Raw genomic sequence first — 16,792 nt, 5'->3', positions numbered from 1 at the left:
TTAAGACATTCCACATTAAAAAATACGAAGCCAAAGGGGGGAACCCACCTTTCCGGAGTTGGACTCCACAATCCCTTTCGCCACGATGCCCTTAAGGATGAGCGAGTTGCCCTTGGGTTGGGCATTGTCGTACGTCAAGTCCAGTCCGCTGAATCAAGAGTGCAGCGGTTAGTCGGGGCTTCGTTCGGACACAATGCAGGCAGGCTGTCACAAGCCAAAGATGACGGCAAGCCGCAGCAAGTTACGCATTGCTTGTCATAATTAGGTTTCCTCCTCTTGGGTTATCAACAGTAGTAGCTGCTTAACTGCAGTGCGTACTCCATCCCAAGTCCCATTATGATGCTTTTTCCCAAATCATATTTTCCCTTTATGGTACTAATATCAGTATCTATTTCAAAACACCCTTTGCTAAGTTTTCCAAACATCAAAAAGCCTGCCTCGAGTGTAGTCACGTGCGCTATGCATTCTGGCATCTGCAGCAGAAACTGTTTTAAGACAAAGGGCACTTGGCACGCGCATTCGTCGACGCCTTTTTCCATTCATTGACTTTGAATCTTCTACACAGATGAGACGAGCGCGTACGGCGCGTGTACCTACGTTCCCAGTATTGCTCTCAGTGCCCGGCTAACCTGGTAAAAAAACTTATCTACCGAGAATAAGATGTGACACACACCACATATGTGGCCTCTGGTCAGACGGCCATCCACAATCCCCGACGCAATGGGAGAAAACTCACTTGGCTTTGAGCTCAGGCTTGAGGTCACTCGACGGCTTGGTTGCGTTCCCAAACTTGTCGAGAAAGTCGAGAGGGATCTGGAAGGGAGTGCCAACGCGGAACGGGCCCTCCAGATAGCCCACGTTGAACTTGTCCGGGGCCGCCTCTGCACGATACGCCGTGGAAACCATCGATTAACAGCTTGGTGCCACGCAACTATTGTGTCTAAAAACGCATCATCAACTGATGCATCTGGCATCCTATACCCCCGACGCGTCGGAAAAAAACCCAAGTTGCAACGCATTGCGTCGAAGAAGCAGCGCGAGTTCCGGCAGGAGAGACGACTCGGGCACTGCTGTCGTTGCAGCGACCCAGCTCGTAGCTACTGAAGCTTCCACGAGCCACCAAGCTAGCGACCTACGGCAGAACGGGTGTCCGTCATATCCAGATCCGCCGCGGTGTCATTGCTGGAATTGCGACGGGCAACGGCACAATGCAGGTGCGACGTCGTCGGGCGGAAATTGAGACCACAGATCAGGACACGCGTCGGTCGGAGACATGCTCCAGTCAAAGACATTGACTTTGTTGGATTAAACTTTAGTGGGGAACCAACAGTACACTTGAACGGAAATCAATGCTCTGGTATCTTTTGGGACCCCAAATTCAACTGTACCAACTACCAAAATGAAAAAAACGTTAAGACAGAGTTGTTAAACAAATTGTCTAGGCTGACAAATAAGTGCATTCCAAGGCGCCAAGGACCAAAAAGAAGGATTGATTCTAAAGTAGCGCAGAAGTTGGTTCTATGTCCCTTACAGAAAGACATTTAGCAAAAAGAACATTAGAACAGGTATATACTGCATAGAATGGTGTCTGCTCCATTTAATAAGCTCAAAATATGGAGAGAGAAAAAAAAGCACATCCCTACAGACTGCTAGTTGACATAAAACAGAATGACACCAGAACCCCAAAACCAGGAAGGTCTGTGCACTGTGAAAGTGCAGTAGGATGTCGTCGGTACATTCCCGGGTCTTTACGTGTTCCCGGCAGTTACATTCACAAATGCAGGGTCAACCAAATCTCCACGGGAATATTGTATCAATTGCCCATTTATCGCTCCTTCTTACCGCACTCACCGAAAAACATAATGTTTTTTGATGATGTAAACAAAACACGAACAGCCGAGCGAGTGAGGGAATGAAACGAGTGAATCGAGTCGGAGGTTCCCACCTGTGACAACAAAGCGAAGCTTGTGCGACGGGAGCTCCTTCCCAGAACAGATGGATGTAGAGTCGTTGAGCATGGCCTGCAGGGTCAGCGTGTGGGGTCCCAAGTTCTGGACGTTCTCTGTTCGGAGAAGCAGCACATGCATTCGATTGACGAGGCTTGTTTTTACATTGTCGTATTGACTTACGTATTGATTTTTTATTTACTTCATTGACATCCTTGTATTTACTCTTTCCCTTTCATAATCATCCATAACTCGTTAACAAAGGGCCAGCACTTGTATGCATGGCTCCTGCCTTTTGACTGCGTCAGGCTCACAGCCCTACGCATGTTAGCAGACATCTCTTAAGCACTTGGCCATACCGCCATAAATACCACGAAGTAAAACTCGCTCGTTGGAAATTTACAAGCTTTAAATTAACTTTTTAGTATAAATGAAAAAAAAAAGAAAAATTTAAATCATTGTGAAAAGACAATGCCTGTGACTATGATCACAAAATTTGAGGGTTTTCAAGCACCGTTAAAAATTCCAGGGTTTATGAGGACTAGAAAATAGTGTTTTCGAATTCAAGCATTTGCAAGGTTTCCAAGCTCCCGCTCGAATCGCACCAAAGGCCAGTTCGGAAAATTGCTTCCGAGTGCCATAGACCACCGTCGCACCTCTTTGCATTCCACTACAACGCATGGCGCACAGCTGAAATGAGGTGGCACAAGCGTGTAAATAGCACTCAAACGTTTCCGGTCCTAAGCTAGACAGAGGGTTTTGAAATATTTGCAAGATCACATCTATGCACTATTTATGAGGAATGGATGCTTATAACATTTTGCAGGACTTGCTGGTCAGGAGCCTTAGAAGGTTGATTGGCTGCCCGAGAATCAGATTTTTAATCTTTGGTTTCAGACGAAGCTCTATGCAAAGTGGCAAGTTGTCAGGCCGTAAAAATGTTTTCATAATCTGTGCTTTGCATTTATAGCAACTGAAATAAAACTGCTCCTTGATCATGTAACTTTGTTCGATGTTTCGCTGTTACTTGCATACCTTTTAGCACTTCGTTTAGAGTAGCTAGCGATCCCATGTACTGATGCTCGGGAGCCAAAATGTGCTAACTTACTTATTGAGGAAAGAAAAAAGCAGACATCCATTCAAAGTGGTGGGTTCAGAAATTGTCCTCTCTAAAGACTTGAAGCCACAAAGCCAGTCTTACTTTCTGTATTTCCCTCAATGGCATAAGTAAACACTAAGCTCAAGAAGCAGATATAATAATACTATCTTTATTTTTCCATTACCGTAATATCCCGAGTCATCGCCCATCCCCGAGCTATCGCCCACCCCATTTTCTGGGCCAATATTGATTTCCGAAAAAACACCGAGTCATCGCCCACCCCTTCAAATACCCTAGCGCGGACTCTGCGATCCGCAAACACTCATCCTACCCGAATGACGTGGCCGCGGACCTTATAGTTGGAGGACGTCCGTGACTAAGTAAAACGAAGGAGGGAAAGACACTTCTTTTTGTTTACGCATTTCCTCCGTGAGCGACCCCAAAGTGGTCGTGTATCCTTGCGAAAAGAAAACGATGGAGATAGCAAAATAAGAGTTTGTTAATGTAACCGCGGAGTGTTAGGTCAAAGTCTGTCTCCGCCGAAGGTCACCGCGAACCCGCATCTTCTTCCCGCCCGTCGCGACCGCGGTTGTGCAATATTTTAGGCAAAGCCAAAGCGTAAATAAAGCTTTGCTGGAACGTCCTACACAGGCCTTTGCAGAGCGTCCCAACTGTGCATTGATAGCCCGCCGTGCACGGACGCACATATGTACGCACCAAACAAGAAAGTTGCGCAAGAGCTTGCAATTGACAGGGCGCCCGACTTGGCCCGACGCCAAAGTATTTGCCAACGCGACCGCCGGCTTTCCCAGCATTGCTCTTGGTCGCTTCTTTGGTCCGCTCGCTCGCTCGTTGCGCCTGGTCGGTTTTCTATTTTCTTGTAGACTTTTCTTTCTTTTTTTTTTTTACTAACTAGGAGAACATAATGGTGACCTTCTTTCACGGAACAAACGTTCGCGCTATATGCAGATCGGCGGTGCTTCTAGCGCATATGCTAGCAACGGAATTCGCTATAGTAAATATTCTTTCGTGAGCATTTTTTTCTATAAAACAATGAAACTAAATCGAGTTTTGAGTTTGATGTATCTCTCGTGCATCAGCGCTAGATACGCAGAAAAAAATAGGCGGTTTTTTCCGCTTTTTTTTAAGTGTTTGTGCTCACCCACCAAGACATGGCCCACCCCACTTTTTTAACGAATTTCAGGCGGTAGGGGGGTGGGCGATGACTCGGGATATTACGGTATAGCAATAGGAGAAGGGGGGGGGGGGGGGGGGGAAGCTTAAAGATCAGCTTGGCGAGCTTCCTCCTCCCGAGAAATTATACAGTTAAAGATCAGAAGGCAGTCAGTACACTACCGTAAAGTTCCTAAAGAACGCTCACCCAAAACGAAGAGATAAATGGTGAAAACATTAGGTGGGCTATCTTTAGGGATGCCACAGCAAAACTTTATAAAAATTAATAATAAACACCCTGGCACCGGGTACAAACCATGTGATGTGGGAACTGATACCGCAGATCGCAGACACCTCAAATTCGCGTTTCACGATGCGATAAACACGCAAGGATTCACTACAAACTCCTGTGTCACGAGAAAGGATACTGCAGGTTGCAGACGCAGATTTGCGTCTCCCGTTGCGAAGGACCCGCGAAATTCCGTCGAGAACTCTCCTCTTTCGGGAATGAATACCGCAAATTGTGGACGCACCAGATTCAAGTTTTATGGTACAATAAACACGCAAGAACCCACTACAAACTTGCCTCTCATGGGAACCAATATAGCGCTCACAGATCACGGACAAAAACGCGGGAATCCACTACAACATCAAAATATTAAGTTGGGCTAGTACGTTTTCCATTTGAACTGGACGCCTCGAAAACAAGGACAAGAAGACGAAGAGACAACTCTCTCCTTCCTCTTGTCCTCGCTTTTTAGGCATTCATTTCAGATCCACTACAAATTCCTATGTTACGGAACAAATACTACAGATCTCGAACGCAGCACAATCGTATTTCATGATGCAATGTACACGCAGGAATTGAGATCGCACGCGCAGATAGCGGACAAAAATGCAGGAATCGACTACAAACTTTATGTCACGGGAACGAACACCGCAAATTGCAGACAAGGCAGGTTCGCATTTAACGGTGCAACATACGCGCGGGAACAACTCGCGTTTTACGGGAGCTGATATCACGCACCCAGATCCTGGATAAAAATGCGGGAACCCGCTATGAACCCACTTGTCAGTCGTGCCGGCACAGCAAATTGCGCGATTGAGCCGATTCCCGTCGGACATCACATGACGTCTAACGGGAATCGGGGGGTGGCCGATCTTTCGGAATGTTTAAGTAACAGATATTTAGCCAGAAAAACGGGATGGGCAATCTCTTGGGGGCAAGTGTTCTCTCGGAACTTTATGGTACATACAGTGGACTCCTCTTAAGGGGGGACGCGGGTCCTAAAAATGCAAAAAATCGCAAAAAAGTTCTTTTTTCAAAAATCCCGTATTTGGGTGCCTTACATATCCAGGCACCTCTGTCCGAAATATTATAGCGTAATTCAAACTCAAAGTATAAAAAAAACTATAATTACGTCGTGCGGAACGCGCCCAAAATCTTCCCGAAAGAGGAAACCGACGTCGAAATGCGCGCCCTCCGCGCTCCGCCGGTGCGCGCCCGTTCGCGGCAATTTTGGTCTCGTTCGAAAGCTTGCTTCTTTGTCTACATTTTTGGCGCCACTAAAAATGGCGTCCACCCGGGGAAAGCACAGAATACCGCGTTTCCCCGAAGAAAGAAACCAAGCTAGCGATTGGCTAAGGAGCACGGGCCGCAGCGAGCGCTGTCGCTATTGGCCGAAACGCATGCCTCCTCTCCTGAAATATGTCATTCTCCTCTCCCTCCTCTCCTTCCTCGCGGCGCGGAAGGAGCCAAGAGGTCCAGCAACGCAGTTGAGATCGTTGTTTGTCGTCTGCTAGCGGTTGCGTTTTGGCTTCAAGCACGTTATTTTTCGGCGTCCGCCTGCTTCGTTTAGCACGACGTCTTTAGGAGACATCGGTAGCGATCGCGATGCCTAGCGTGAAGCGTTCAACGCAGCGTGCGTACGGCAAGCGGAAGCTGCTGGCGTGGAACAAGACGACTTCGCTCGCATCGCCAGCCGCGTTGCTTGAGACGGACATGCGGCAAGTTCAGCTGCCAGCAGCTACATCGTCTTCCGTGATGCCCGCCCCTGATGTGAGCAACGAAGGAGACGACGGCTTCGGCCCTGGTCCGTCACGACTCGACTCGCATTTCTACACGGCAAGCGAAACTGCCCAACGTGCGGCGCGGGCTGACGAGTTGAAGAAGGATTTGGCCGCGAAGTCTGCCACGCAACGGAAGTTCGACCTCCTCAATGTCTCGGTCGAGGATGAAGAGACAGATTCCGGCACGCAGTTCGTGATCGTCGATTTGAACGTGCTGAACATGTTCTTCGCGAGCACCAAATGTGGGCAGTGCGGATTGGCCGCGCCTACGCTCGAGAAAGCCAAGGAGAAAGAGTACGGGCTGGCTGTGAAGTTGGTGCTGACGTGCCCGTCGTGCGGCTTCTCCGAGAAGCATTTTTCGTCGCCCAGAACTCAAGGGGAGGCACGGATTACGCCTTTTGAGCTCAACATGAGAGCTGTGAAAGGGATTCAGTCCATTGGAAAAGGGTCCACTGCGCTCTCCGACTTCTGCGCGGCCTTGAACGTTTCTCACAGAGGCCTTCACCATAAGACGTTCCAGCACCACTTGCCGACAGTGATGCAAGCCTGTGAGCTGTCAGCAGCAGCTTGTGAAGCAGGAAGTGTTGAAGCTGTGAGGACCCTCTATGCAGACTTTCTGAACCTTCCGAACAACATTGACGTCATGTATGATGGCACCTGGAAGACGCGGGGTCGCACGTCTCACATTGGTGTGGGCTGCATCGTGGAGCTATACACCGGCCTGGTGATCGACCACATCGTCCTCTGCAACCTCTGCTTGGGATGTTCACTTGGCCCAAAGCCCGAAGAGGAAAGCTACAGTGCGTGGTTGGCCGAGCACAAGCCAGACTGCAAAAAGAACATAGACTGCAAGTCGGGGCGAATGGAGGTGGAGGCAGCACTCATCATGTTCAGAAGGTCCTTTAAGAAGCATGGTCTGCGCTACACAACGGTCCTCTCTGACGGAGACAGTAGGACGCATCATGCTCTTACAGATGAAGCTGTCTACGGGTTCGTGGATATTGAAAAGAAGGACTGCCTCAACCATGTCCACAAGAGGATGGGATCAGCCTTGCGGACGCTTGTTGACAAAAAGAAGGCTCAAGGCGAGGTGCTCGGAGGAAAGGGCAGGCTGACACAAGACAGGATAAAAAAGATAACCAACTACTATGGTTATGCCCTTCGGAGCCACAGCCACGACGTACCTGCGATGCAGAAAGCTGTGCAAGCCACCCTTCGCCACATGTCGTCCACCGACGAGTCTCCCGACCACGACCTCTGCCCCGAGGGAGCCAGCTCATGGTGTTTTTACAACAGAGCAGTTGCCAACAACGAGCAACCCCGTGGCCACAAGAACGCCCTCCCAGGCTTTGTTCAAGAAGCACTGGAACCAGTGTTTGCCAGGCTTAGCAACAAGGACTTGCTCCAGCGGTGCAGTGATGGCAAGACGCAGAACCCGAGTGAAAGCCTGCACTCCGTCATCTGGGCACAGGTCTCGAAGAACACCCATGCATCACTGTACAGTGTACAGAGGGCTGTTGCTGAAGCTGTGAGCGTCTTCAACCAGGGAGTGAGGAAGACAAACGAGAGCGTAGCTAGCAGCCTGGGCTACACGGCTGGCACTGCCCTCGTCAGGAGGAGCACCGAGAAGGACAGTCGGAGGCTGCACAAGGCTAACAAAGAGTTCTCTGATGCTGACAGCATGAAGAAGAGACTCTCCACAAGGCACAGGGCAGGCACAGACCAGGATTATAGTCCGGGGCTTCTCTGAGAGTCAGGCACGCCCATCGCCCATTCACAAGCTGGTGTTTTGAAGACGCCCCCTAAAAAAGCCCTTCTCAGGGCTAACCAATTGTTGCATATCGGGCTGTTTTTCCCTACCCGTGTCTCTCCCTTAGTATGAAATTCAAACCAAGGGCATTCCACCCATCTAAAGCTTCAATGTTGTTACTTTTGCATACCCGAACTTCAAAGTCTTTTTTCTCAGCTTTGTTTTTTTCAGCATATTCTCCGGCCAGGAAGGCTTTTTGATTCACTTGCGCTCAACCGATTTTCATAAACTTGGTACTATTTTTTTTGGAATGAATTGGACTGCAAGCTAAAGCTATTTTTATTATGATATTTTTTGGTACATAGAACTGGCGGTTCATTATTAGCCATTGTTATAGCCTCTATTGTATGTCTTCTGTTCACTTTAATTTTTTATGAGATTTTATGGTGCTATAGAAATAAAAATAGCTTTAGCTTGTATGACATTTCTTTAGAAAGCAATTGATACCTTTTTTTTATTAAAATTTTAATAAGAAGGTCATTAAAAACTTTTCCTGAAATTAGCTAATTAATATTTTATTTTGTTAATAACTTTTCACAAAAACGAGATATCTGAAATCTGATAGCAGTTATGAAATCAGCACAATAAACTGCATGCATGTGCCAAAAATCTTTAAGATAAGCCAATAAACAAAAAAAAAGTTTTGAGAACCCACTTCCTCCCTTAAACGGAACTCGAAGGGACAGAAAAATTTGTTCCGTTTATCAGAAGTTTCATTAAAGCAAAGCACATAAAATGAGTGAAATATGACTTTATTTCACAAGCATGATGTCCAGCTAATGTAGCTGACTAGAAAAAAGAGGTAATGGTAGTTTGTTTTGCATTTTGTAATCGCTTTTTGACGAAGTAGGTGTGCATGCCTTGGAGGTACAAAGGTTTCTGTTGACTGCTGCACCTTCCCCAGAAATAGTCTTAAAGACTAGGCCGTGGCGCTTTTTAAAACGGCTGAGCCAACCGTCGCTCATTTTGAAGTTATCTATTCCCAACTGAGACGCAATCTCTCCAGCCTTTTCTTCGAGGATGGGGCCGCTGATCGGGAAATTAGCACTTCGCGCGCGCTTAAACCAGAGAAAAAGGACGTTCTCTATTTCCTCAAAAGGCGTCTTTCGCATCCTCCTTCGGTCGGTGGCAAAGCTTCCGCGCTTTACAGAGTCTTGAATCTTTTCTTTGTCCTTTGATATCCTTGAGAGTGTAGACTTCGGGATATCGAACTTCCTTGCGATCTCCGTCTTCGAGAGGTCACCACGATCCAGCTCTTGAAGGATCTTCATTTTCGTAGCAAGCGAGATCGCTTGGTGCGGCCGCTTTTTTACCGCTTCCATCACAACACGGCAAGCGGACGCTGGTTTGTGTACTCGATGGTAAACGTGACGCGCAACAGACGAGGCGCTAACCCTAATGGCGGTAGAAAGACTGGATTGGATTGCCTTAATATAATGGTCACCTAGCCTAACAACTTTTTTTTTTTTTATAATAATATTTGTATAAATTTTGTTCTAACACAACCCCTTTTCCTTTAAAGTGTCCTCAGTCTTGGCTATTGCGTACTCCATGGTTGTGAGACTGCTGTAGCTATTTCCGATGTCCGCGGTCGCCATGGGTAGTTTCGGTTTCGGTCCCGTTTAACCGAAGTAAGCAAAAAGGGGGGTTCCGATTACCCGAAGAATTTATCATTAAATACATAGGAAACCAACCGAAACAACCTTTAGAGTTCCGTTTATCCGAATTTTCCGTTTAAGCGAGTTTCGTTTAATGGGAGTCCACTGTACATTGTGCACAGACAATCTGCATTAAAAAATACAAAACACCAATATACCGTATTTACTCGAGTAATAGCCGCACTGTTTATGAAGAAAACCTGAGGGTTCGCATTTCCACGGAGCATGCGGCTTGCAAGTAACCGCGATCGGCAGCATGATTCAAGCGGTTTGCAGGAAAGAGATAACGTCTTCGCGTGAAGATACCAACTCTGAAGATTGCATTTGTATGGAGAATCGTGTTCTCAATCTAGTTATTCGCTATGTTATTTATGCGCAACGCAATGTGTGTTCTGCGGGAAAGCAGACGCAAGGGCCTTGTTCGTACCGTATTTACACGAATGTAGGTCGACCCTTTTTTCAGTTTTTTAAAAGTTGAAGTGGGGGGGTCGACTTATAATCGAACCAAAGCATTCCACCGCCGGCAAAAACGAAACAATCACGATATCATGAACACTTCGCCTTGTTACGAGTTCAGCCGGCTGTACCTCTAGCATTGCACTATTCTGTGCCCTCATTTTACAAATTAATTATTTTTTTTATTTGCACGAACGAGTATTACTGATGGCGATTCGCAAATAAACCCGAAGATATACGGCGGTGAACAGCGCACGGCGCGCCCGACTCCCGGGGGGTGGCAGCACTTCTTGTAAGAGCCACTCGGGAGGCCGCTGGAACAGCCTCACAGCTCCACTCACCCCGCAGCTTCTCTTCGCAGTTTTTCGCGCGATTCACGGTCGCACATCGTTTGATCGAGTGGCGAGATCATGCTGGAGCGCCATCTACGTTTATTTTGTATTGACACGAGTGATCCGAGCGGTTTAGGTTTTCGGTGCTCGTTTATGGCCATTCTTCACTCAGAAGCAACCAACAACTGCACTATTGGACGCAAGTTCGACCCGTCGGAGCGGGTGATGCTCCAGAGGAGTCTGCAGTGGCGCGGGATGTTAAACTGTGACGGCAAACGAAGAGGCTTCCGTAGGCCAAAGTCTGGATAGGTGGGGATGCCTTCCAGAGTTGAAGGTCAGGCTTGCAACACACGGCGCAAAAGTGGGCAATCGGTCCCTACCCGTGACGTCCAGCACAATCGCCGAGCAAGCGCGGAAGATGCGGTTGATGCTGTCATTTTCGAAGTGCGAGATTTTGTTGGACGCCGCCGCCGACGAGCTTCGAGAACGTGGCAGTGATGATGACGGGACTGCCATCACCAGTGCAAACGAGTCGTAGTCTAGTCATGGTCTAGTCGCGAACAGAGTGAGAACGACAGCGAGCAGCTTCAGTTGTCCCGCCTCTAGCGTGAACTTCCTAGTTTCGATAATGCCTGGGAATCTCATGCACCTCGCGCGTGCATGCCCAGCCAAAGCACGCCAGAAGGCATCGATCGCGTGCTGGAGGCTCGGCTTTCGAAACAGATACTTTGCTGTTCTCACGTGCTCGCAATAAAATGCGCATCTAAATTTTTTTTTTTTTTTTTTTATGTGCAATGTGGGGGGGTCGACCTAGAATTGAGTTGACTTACAATCGTGTAAATACGGTAAATAGTGCGGCTATTACTCGAGTAAATACAGTACAACATGTTTAAATAGAAAAAAATACATAGAGCGCAAGATCCGAAAAGCCCATATTCGAAACAGTAGCCACAAGAAGCTGCGAAACCAGTGTGATGAAATCACCAAATATTTGCCATGTCAAGTGTTTTTAACGAGAAACATTCTTTGGCTAGTTGCTCCGGATTTCGTGAAGCCACATTTCGTGAAGCAGTGGCCTCTGATGTCACGACTTCGGTTTCACCACTAGATTTAGCGGCAAAATTGATATCACGTAACCTCAATGCCAATTCAGTTAGCACGCTAGCGGGAAAATAATGTCGCAGGACTTCATGTCAAGTGACCTATATACAAATTCAGTTTCTTGCTAAATTTAGCAGAAAAAATGATGTCACGTGACCTATACTCAAATTCAATTTCCCCGCTAGAATTAGCGGGAAAATTGACGTCATGTGATCGGCCGCAGCCCGTCATTCCCCATAGACTGTGGACACAGGCTCAGAGTATCACTATGCATTTGTGAAGCAAGAACGTTTCCTGTATCCCAACAGAATTGCCTAGCGATTCGCCATACAATTTTGAATGCGTTTGAACGCTCATTTTGACGAAAACCGGGCGGTGTCTTTCGTTTGTCAGTTATCGCGTGCGACACTCCCGTTGGTACGAAGTGCTGAAGTGAGCACTCCACGGCGCTGACAAACTGACAGACATCGCCAGGTTTTCGTCAAAACAAGCCCTTTCGTTTTCGGCAAAGTCACGCGCACAGCTGGCGCGGAGCCAGGGAGGAGGCGGCGCTGCACAACACATCCTAGATAATGAAGCCGATGTGCTGAATGAGATGACTTAATCAGAGAAGGCCAACGATGGACACAGATTGGAAACGAGTGCTGCGTCAGCGCTCGGCTTCGAGCCGAACATTGACGCAATCGTCGTGTCCAATCGTGACCAGCGTTGGCCTTCTCTGATGAAGCCATTGCATTTAGCAGTACAGCTTTGTTATCTAGGTGGTGTTGCACCACGACACGGTGGAATGCAGGCGTGCTCAGTTGCCGCCCTACTGTCAGCGGTTGTTCTTCGCTCTGGGTTTCCGTAGTAGCGGTGCGTGGGCTGTGATGTGCGTCTGTAGTTAAAAAGATGGATGCGGTTCACTTTATGAGTGATATAAATGTGGTTCCTTCCACGAGTGGCATAGATGTGGTTCTTTCAACGAATGATATGGATGACAGTATCTTAGGGCGTCGAAATATTCCGACAGGCAGAGTACAAAAAAGGGGTGAAAAGATTACAAGGTATCCATTGGTGGATTCTTAGGGAATGCGTTAACAACGATTTCCCTTTTGAAGTCTGAGAGGTCATTGGGCACCTAAAAGAGAGAACTTCATCCGATTCCTCGACTGACCGATCATCCTCAGCGCTACATGTGTCGAGCGCCGCCACGTTTTCCGAGAAGGATAAAAAGCCAGGGGCATAGTGCATTTGCAATTGCATTAAAAACATGTTTTATGAATGCTGTTATTAAATATTATAGAAATGTCACTTACAAAGCTTCTAATCAATTGGGTCACAAATAAAAAGAAGGAGGTGAAAAAAAAAAAGAGCACTAAAAAGAAGTGTGCGTTTGTGAAAAAAAAATTTCTTCCATTATGTTTTTTTTTTCTTTTTTTTTTGCGTGTTTATGACTACAATTTGCATAGTTTTAGACAGTAAAAAAAAAAAGAGTACGACCTTTGGGGTGTCAATGCCCCTTTTAATCTTGTAAGAGAAGTAGAAGTTGGAGCATTACCCATCTTCCGGAACCAGTAGCCCCAGTTCTTGTTGTGCGGGGAGACGTACTGCGCAACCACTTGGTCTCCCGACGGAGCTGCAGGGGCGTAAGAAAACGCAGAAAACTGCAGTTAATACACGTCAAATAAAAGAATGGTTCTCTTTTTTGGCACTTCCCAAAGGCATATTGAAACGCCTTTGCTCAAATTCACCCGAGGCCACACTCTGTCAAACACATTACGCACAGCATCAAACCAATTGTCTGCGAACTGCCACTTAAGGGGACACTACCAGGAAAATGAATTTCTGCAAAAAAAGTTGATTTTGAAAAATGCCATATTTACATCCTAGAGCACTGCACGGGCCGGAATTTCTAGGCCCGGCCCGACCCGGCCCGACCCGGCCCGGTAGAGACACGACCCGGGCCCGGCCCGAGCCCGACAGAATTTTTAATTTCTAGGCCCGGCCCGACCCGGCCCGGAAGAGACACGGCCCGGGCCCGGCCCGAGCCCGACAGAATTTATAATTTCTAGGCCCCGCCCCACCCGGCCCGATGGCTGTAGCCCGAAACAACCCATTCCCGTTTGAATCCGTCCCGTTTCGACCCGTTCCCGAAACGAGCTCCCCCTTTGAACCTCGTCCTGTTTCGATCCATTCTTTAAACGCCCTTCCCATATGAACCCGTCCCGTTTCCGACCAGTTCCCTAAACACCCTTCTCGTTTGATTTTGTCCTGTTTCGACCCATTCCCTAAACATCCTTCTTATTTGAACCAGTTTCCGAAGCACCCTTTGCGTTTGAACGCGTCCCGTTTCAACCTACTTTTATAAGGCCCTGCACATCGCAACCTCTTCGCAAAAAGTCTCCATCGTTCTAAGCCTGGTCTGCGCACCTTTTCTGTTTAAGAATATGTTCTGAAGTAGCTTTACATGTCAACGCGTTCTTAAAATATACAACCCTTTCAGGCAAGCTTAAGTTTAATATATTCCTACTTATCCCCTTAAAATGTTTTTTTTTCAAGATGGTTCCCAAAACGTGCAAGCGCGGAACGGACTATGTACATTGCGCGACACTGATACCGCGAACACGACGTTGGCTCTTTTTTCGAATTTTACTTCGAAATGGTGTTAGTAGGCACCAAAGTATACCGCTTAGGTCTGTGGCCCAGATGAGCACTTCTAAAGACACTAATAGTTTTGAAAACAGCGTTTTGATTCTATGAGATAAACATAAAAACACGACGATCGCTTGTTCGCGCTAATTTAGTGTCGCAATCTGTGCAATAAGGGAGTCTTAGAATAACGTACTCAAGCACTTTGGGCAAGCTAAAATTAGCATCGCCATAGGTTTTACATCGGAACGCTATTTTTACGGTACCCAAAGCGCTTGCGAACGTTTTTCTAAACTTTCCTAATAGTGAACTAGATATTTTTGAGAGCGATGAATCAGACAGGTTGACAAGCATATGACTGGGACTTTATTTTGTTTACAATTTATAACACTGAACCTTCGCTCACACGGAAAAAGCTTGAAGGCTTTCTAGCTTCAAGACGTCTTTTAGTTATTATTTTTAACGACGCTGTAGTGAATTTGCACTTCGCCTTTTTTTGTATTTAATGAACCTAAAAGATTAATGAGCAAACTTCTCGCTATCAACAACAATTTATGATTTACGGCACAAGATTGCCCAGGCACGGCCCGGGCCGGCCCGGGCCGGCGCGGCTTGAGAACTTTTTTGTTCAAGCCCGAGCCCGGCCCGGGCCCGAGAAAATACGTGCTACCCGGCCCGAGCCCGGCCCGCGGGCCGGGCCGGGCTCGGGCTTTCGGGCTGGCCCGGGCCCGTGCAGTGCTCTATTACATCCACTTACATCTAGAGAGTGTTCCCAGAAAGTCTCCTTGATTTACACTGCATAGTTAATTTTTTATAAATTATTTTCGATCCACCGACGCTAAAGAAAAGGTAGAGGTTGGAGCACTTTGAACTCGTTTTTCTCTGTTCCACTTTTTGCCATAAATGTCACTTTAGGAAAACTATCCTTTGTTAATGAGACAAAAGGAAAGACTTACTCACTGTTTTTCCTAACTGGAATTTTATGGGAAATGCGACTGTAAAATTGTTTTTTTTTACTTCGTGAAAGTCTCTTACAAAAGATGTTAAGATTTCATTGACGACATCCATCTATTGTCGTTTGCAATGCCCAGGCGCGGACATGAAAGCTGCGCATCGGCATCCGTTTTAGCCTTCGTCCGTCTGCTATTCCGCCTTCATCTGAATACGTCTGCAACACTTGCAAGATGAAAGCGACGTTCTGGCGTTCCGTAAAGCACGAGCCACGGTACAATACAAGTGTCTGTCAGTGTCTGTAGATGTGCAATAAAAAACGACCGGGCGAATTAAAAAAAAGATTAAAAAAAATAAATATGCAGTCCTTCCAACATTTTTCTTTTTTTGCACTGGATTTGCAAGCAGGGTGGGGCAGCGTTGTGACGCACAATTAAAACAGCGACCGAAAAAGTTCGCTTTGGCAAATCAGGTGCAGTGCACAACTTGAGAGCTACTTTCACTTCGAAGCAAATTGACGGGAACAAACCTGGACGAACTTGATGCGAGCCGAAGGGCCGATTGCCTCCAGCCAAATGGCTCGCAAATTCTTACCCAAGTCTAATCACGACCGTTGCAAAATTTACGGAGCAGCGGGTCCGCTTTTACGGAAACCAACATCTTTTTTCAGCATCAATACGGGCAAAGAAAGAAATCAAGCCAGATCTATCAAAATAGTAGATGTGAGACGCCATGCTTAGGCCAGCCCCACTATTAACCCAAGCGTCCGCACAGCGCTTCCGAAGGCTCATACTTGCGACAGTTTTTTGCTGCAAACTATGTCGGTTGAGAACCATCTTCCTCTAAACACCTCTGTAAACTCGAAATGACTCGCACTCATAAAACTAACAAGCTCAGCGAGGGTCCGCAGACGTCGACAGCCAGGGCTCATGTTTGTTAACGTTTCCAGCCAAAGCGGAAGAAGCAATCTCAGAATACATTTAAAAACAATAATGACTTATCTCGATTATTGGTTTCCCAAGCAAAAAAAAATACTCGATTCAAATGCTATCACGGCACGGAGATACAAATTTCCAACCAACCTTTCACACGTAAATCACCTCTCCAGTCAATGAGATATGTAAGCACCTTGTAAGCATGGGGCAGGGCTTAGCAGGCTGCAACCGCACATAGTGCGTCTAGCAGCATAAATAATGCTAAAAAAAAAATTTATTTTTCTTGGTAGAATTTTGTTTTAATAGATACATATATAGGCCCTTTAGGAAAAAATATATTTTTTCATTGAAGTGTTTCTTTAGAGTCCCGGGCGACCATTACGTAACTCCGAATGGTTTCCCATCGCTACTGGGCCCGGTGCTCTCCCTTTGCAGCCGCACACCATGCTCCACCTTCTTCACCTTGCTGCACCCGCCATCGTCGAGTTCAGATCTAAACGTGCATTGAGGAATTCCGCGCACCAAGAGCAGTGGCCGATTGCACACAACGCATACAATCGATGACTGCGTGCCCTACGCTGCACACTCTATCGAGGCTAGGTTTCAAACTCGTACGCGAAAGCACTATGA

At 47.0% G+C, this 16,792-nt stretch overlaps 1 protein-coding gene across 1 annotated transcript in view; it reads right to left on the bottom strand.

Moving 5' to 3' along the window:
* Nucleotides 1–16,792, bottom strand: part of LOC8053711 (structural maintenance of chromosomes flexible hinge domain-containing protein 1) — a 122,065-nt gene that overhangs the window by 62,459 nt on the left and 42,814 nt on the right. Inside the window, 4 exon segments of the mRNA XM_029983900.4 lie at nucleotides 49–148; nucleotides 737–881; nucleotides 1,946–2,062; nucleotides 13,186–13,263. Coding sequence (XP_029839760.2) covers nucleotides 49–148; nucleotides 737–881; nucleotides 1,946–2,062; nucleotides 13,186–13,263 — 440 coding nt within the window.

This window comes from Ixodes scapularis, unplaced genomic scaffold, assembly GCF_016920785.2.
Source record: "Ixodes scapularis isolate PalLabHiFi unplaced genomic scaffold, ASM1692078v2 PGA_scaffold2__306_contigs__length_199485367, whole genome shotgun sequence".
NCBI classification, from domain to species: domain Eukaryota; kingdom Metazoa; phylum Arthropoda; class Arachnida; order Ixodida; family Ixodidae; genus Ixodes; species Ixodes scapularis.
Note: the sequence above shows the minus strand (reverse complement) of the source record. Positions and strands in the feature narration are given on the sequence as shown.